Below are 4549 nucleotides of genomic sequence, written 5' to 3' on the forward strand. Positions count from 1 at the left end.
TACTAACAAGTCCAGGCCATTCAGTAAACAAATGCTGTATAGGAAGGCTCCAGTTTTTCTTTTTTCTCCTGGAATAAACACACGAGGGACTACTTTGCCGCCATGTTGAATTTACTCTATGTCACGTGGACTGGTATCGACCAATCAAACATTTTTCGCCAGTGAAGCCACGTTTACAAAAAAAAAATCACCAGTTAGATATATTATACATAAAGTAGTTTTCACCCATGCCAGGTTTCGCAATAACAACCGTCGTGTTTGTTGTCTGTTTTTCATTTTTTGCTTTTGTTTACGCGGCGAGTTTGTTCACTGAAAAAGCCCGAAAGGGGAAACGTCTGTGCAATAAACAGCAAGACATGTGAGAAAGTTTGAAGTAGACCTCTTTGACATTCAGGACTGGATTTTTAGAATACGCAGACTGTATTACCCAAAGAAAAAAGTAATAATCTAGTGAAGAAGTGCTTTTTGCAACATTTCATTAATTTTTTTTTCTGAAATTAAAGATCCGTGAAGTTGTGGCAGTTTGTTGTATAACATTAAACCGCATCTCGTTCACAAGACTCAGTCAGTGTATGATGTTTAGCCTAATTGTTTTAAAAGCATTTATCCCTGCAGTACGATGCACACATATTTTAACTGTTTACATCTTTACTATAAATGTTAAATGGTTAGAAACGGTATAGGTATATAAACAGCATCTACGAGATCATTCGAAGCTCAGTCAATTATATTAGTACTGAAAATCAGCTTAGAACGATCGATTGTCTTTCAAAGACATCACCCTGACTGACCTAGGGCGTTTGACTGACTCTCGTAACTCTGTTAGCAGCCATCTCAAGAATCAAATTCGGCAAATCTATTTGAAGGTTCATTCTATCAAAAAGTGACTCATATTCGTATCGCTCGAAGCTTAACCTATAGAAATGACTCTCTTTAAATGTATTCAACATTTCCTTACAAACTGAACATTCTTGCAGCCGCTCATCGATTTTTTTGCTTGATCTGCCCCGATCAAAATGCATAGGACACCACTTCATGTACTGCTTTCCTTCATGCCACAGCCAAAAACAGCATTCCACCATCCCGATAAAATGAGGATATAGTGAATCAAGAAAATCTTCCAAGTGCTGAATTCTTTCGATTAAGATATTTTGTACGCCTTCTTTGTCGACATCATTATGCTCCTGAATAATTTCAAGGATGGGTTGTAATCTCATTTTCATGAGCAGTCGGTAACATTTCTGACGAATATCTTTAAGCTCGTACAAGTTAGCAAGCCTCAGAATCTTCATCACATTTCCCTTTTTTATAGACTGCTTCTTAAGGAATTGGACGCAACTTTCAAAGATAGACTTTACCTCGTATTCATCACTCAAGCTGGCCAGATGCTCCACGTTCTCAACTATAATTGTTAAAAAAAATAAAATGAATACTAAAGGGGGCTGTGTCACGGTTGTCTAGTTCACTTTGCTAATACTGCCAATAGCCCTTCCTTATGCACTATGGAATTAACGTTAACAAAGAAAAAATCGTAAACGCGTCTGTCCAACAAATATGTATCGAAAGAATTATCTCAAACGTTACAAACAACAAAAATGAACCTTAAAAAACTTTTATGCTAGCAAGTTTTCAAAAATCCACAATTACAATCTGTTTTAATCTTCGTCATGTTTGTCCATCCTTGCCTATTTTTGCATTTGATCAAACTAGGAAAAGTCATAATAATAACAACAACAACAATTATAATAAGAATAACTGTAGAGAAAATCAACACAATTAAGAACGCAATTTCACTGTTATGCCGTTCCGCAAAGAAATCCTAACTAAATTCAGGCTTGCCGGAATATTTGCTGGAATACAAGTATGCAGCACTCTAGCCAATTAAGTTAGCAAGCCAACTGGGAACTGGTCATTTAATTGGTTCGTAATAGTACGCGGGAAATTGATGAAGATGAAATGAGGAACATATGAATTTACATAATATATGAAAAAACAGGTTAAATGTTTATGTACGGCGTATTTGATCATATTCATATGCCATTTTGCGCAAAACAAGTAATTCATTATTTTAATTAATAATTAAAATGAAGGATATGTGAATTACAGATAGTTGAACTACGGGATGAAGAAATGAACGCAGTGAAGATCATCATTTCATCTCTCACTTTTCCCGGGCCGGTATATTCCTATACAGTGAACCCTCTATTAAGTGGACCCCCAATTAAGCGGACACCCTCTATTAAGCGGACGCTAAGTCAGTTCCAGAAATTAACGTCTTATATTTCCATTTATAACGAACCCCTATTCAACGGACACCTCTATTAAGCGGACGCGGACACTATAATTAAAAATAAATTGTATTTGGCTAATTTCTATAATTGTTAAAAACCGCTATTAGGCGGACACCAGACTGAATTGACAATAATAGTATTGGATTACGTCCTTGAAATACGTACCGAAGTCAGTTAATGTTTTTGCATTTACAAACAAATTAAAGTTGGTAATGAAAGGTAATGAACTTGAACTCTGGATAACTTCTTTAACAACATGCAACTTCATAACAGCACAGAGTAAGCGTTGAATTTTGATCGTTAACAAACATTGCGCAATTTTTACAAACTTTATCAAGCGGACACTTGGGAAGGTCCCAAAGGTGTCCGCTTAATAGAGGTTTCATGATCACTGCATTACGAACCAAACCATTTCCCAGTTGGCTTACTAGCTCAATTGGTTAGAGCGCTGCACCCGTATCACAGAGGTCAGGTTTCAAATCCTGGCAAGCCTGAATTTCTTCAGGCTTCCTTTTCGAAGCTGCATAAGTTGCTTCTTTAACTCTGATGATCTTCTCTGTATCTATTTCTTCATCTCGCAATTCCTTCCTTAACTCCCTTTATTTCACCAAGTAGTCAAACTACCTAAGAATAGCACATGACGTCATTGCCGCTTTTCCAATCAAGTTAAAGAGGTTTTCCCTCAAATACGAGCCTAAAACATCCCTTCTATACTACTTGTCAACTTTTGCCTGTGAAATATACAAACAAATCATATGGCATAATTCTTAAATAATCAAAAGTCTAAAAATTTATACTGATTAATGGCCCAAAAACACATGTTAAAAATATAATCAGTTTGCCCTTGAAAATATAAATGTTAAAACGCCCAAGATAATTCGTGCAATTGAAAATGAAAGGTGAATGCAATCCATATTCACCAGTTTCAGATTCTCGGACTGCTTTGAGCTTTAGATTGAAAGTTGAAACACTTTTAACGTTAAACCATGCTCGAGGTCCACTTGACAAACAAAGTTATACAACAGCAACTTACCCGTAATTTCCTCTTTCTCTTGTATGTAAAACTGCTTCAAAAAGTCTAGCACTTCATTTCCTCTTTTCCCAGGCAACTGAATTTCGTTGTTTTTTGCTTCTTGAAAGCCTGATTTGAACATGGCCTTAAACACTGGTGAGTTCATGCTCAGTATCAGGCGATGAACATGAAACTTCTCATCTTCCACAATAAGAATCAGGTCGCTACCTTCCCACGGCTCAGAAAATCGATGCTTGACTTTTTCCTGTTCTTCTCCTATTGGTAGAGTGAACAACATCGTTGTTTTCGATGTTTATTAAACATCTCGATTAAAGACAAACAAACAAAAAAAGAAAAACACACAAAAAGGGATTTCACATTCAGTTTTCCATGGGCTGCAATATGGTGGTGGTATAACAGTTTACATTTATAATTTTTCTACGGATTAACGCACGGTTAATCCCTTTTCTTTACAATTAACACTTAATCTGGGGTAGAATAAAACCCACTAACCAGGAGGGTCTAAACAAGTGATATTAACACTTATTTTTTAAAAGAAAATTTCTCGCGGCTCACTTTTTGCCGATAATATACCTAGTACTTAAATGTTTGACCATAAATAAGGCTACCGGTTTTTGACGCTTTTGCCCACGTCATATCAGATAAAAACTCGTTAAATAATAAATAATTCATTTATCAAAAAATACAAAGATTGGCTAATGTCTTTAACCGTTAAAAAGCGACTGGCTTCTTAACTCCAATTTCCTAGTAAAACCTAAACCTGCTTTTGGAATGTTGTAACAACTAGAAAGATGAAATTTTCATTGGCACTCAAGTTCGAGACTCGGGCGCGTCACGTTTCGTATTTTTAAGACTTCAGTAAACACTGCCATGCAGCTCCTTTTCTCAAAATTACAAAACTAAAGTTCTCGCTATTACTTCCTCCCCTTTTGCCGATAACTGAAGGGAAGTTCTCTAGTTCAGGTTAATAGAATTTTAGTAAGCTATTAATTTACCTCCTGCAGTAGTGGCTTCTTCCTTAGCTTGTGCTTCTTCGTCGAAACTGCTAGACGCCATTATATATCGCGTCGCTGCGTTCTGCAATAGCTGTCCTAGTCATTAAACAGAATAATAATAAAAGTAAGGTCCATGAAAGCACCAAATCGATCGAAAATAGTACCGTTTCAATTTGTGTCTCAAAATGGCGACACACACGAAAAATAGAATCAGGGTATTAATAGACGTA

The 4549-nt window shown here is 36.3% G+C and overlaps 1 protein-coding gene across 1 annotated transcript; it reads right to left on the minus strand.

Annotated features, from left to right (window-relative positions):
- Positions 1-791: 791 nt before the first annotated feature.
- LOC140930473 (uncharacterized) lies at positions 792-4549 on the minus strand. Its single transcript, XM_073380175.1, has 3 exons — positions 4320-4549; positions 3325-3579; positions 792-1402 (listed from the first exon to the last, which is right to left on the minus strand). Exons 1-3 carry the CDS (start codon positions 4378-4380, stop codon positions 792-794), a joined length of 927 nt encoding a protein of 308 aa, XP_073236276.1. The 5' UTR covers positions 4381-4549.

This window comes from Porites lutea, chromosome 1 (assembly GCF_958299795.1).
Source record: "Porites lutea chromosome 1, jaPorLute2.1, whole genome shotgun sequence".
Lineage (NCBI taxonomy): Eukaryota > Metazoa > Cnidaria > Anthozoa > Scleractinia > Poritidae > Porites > Porites lutea.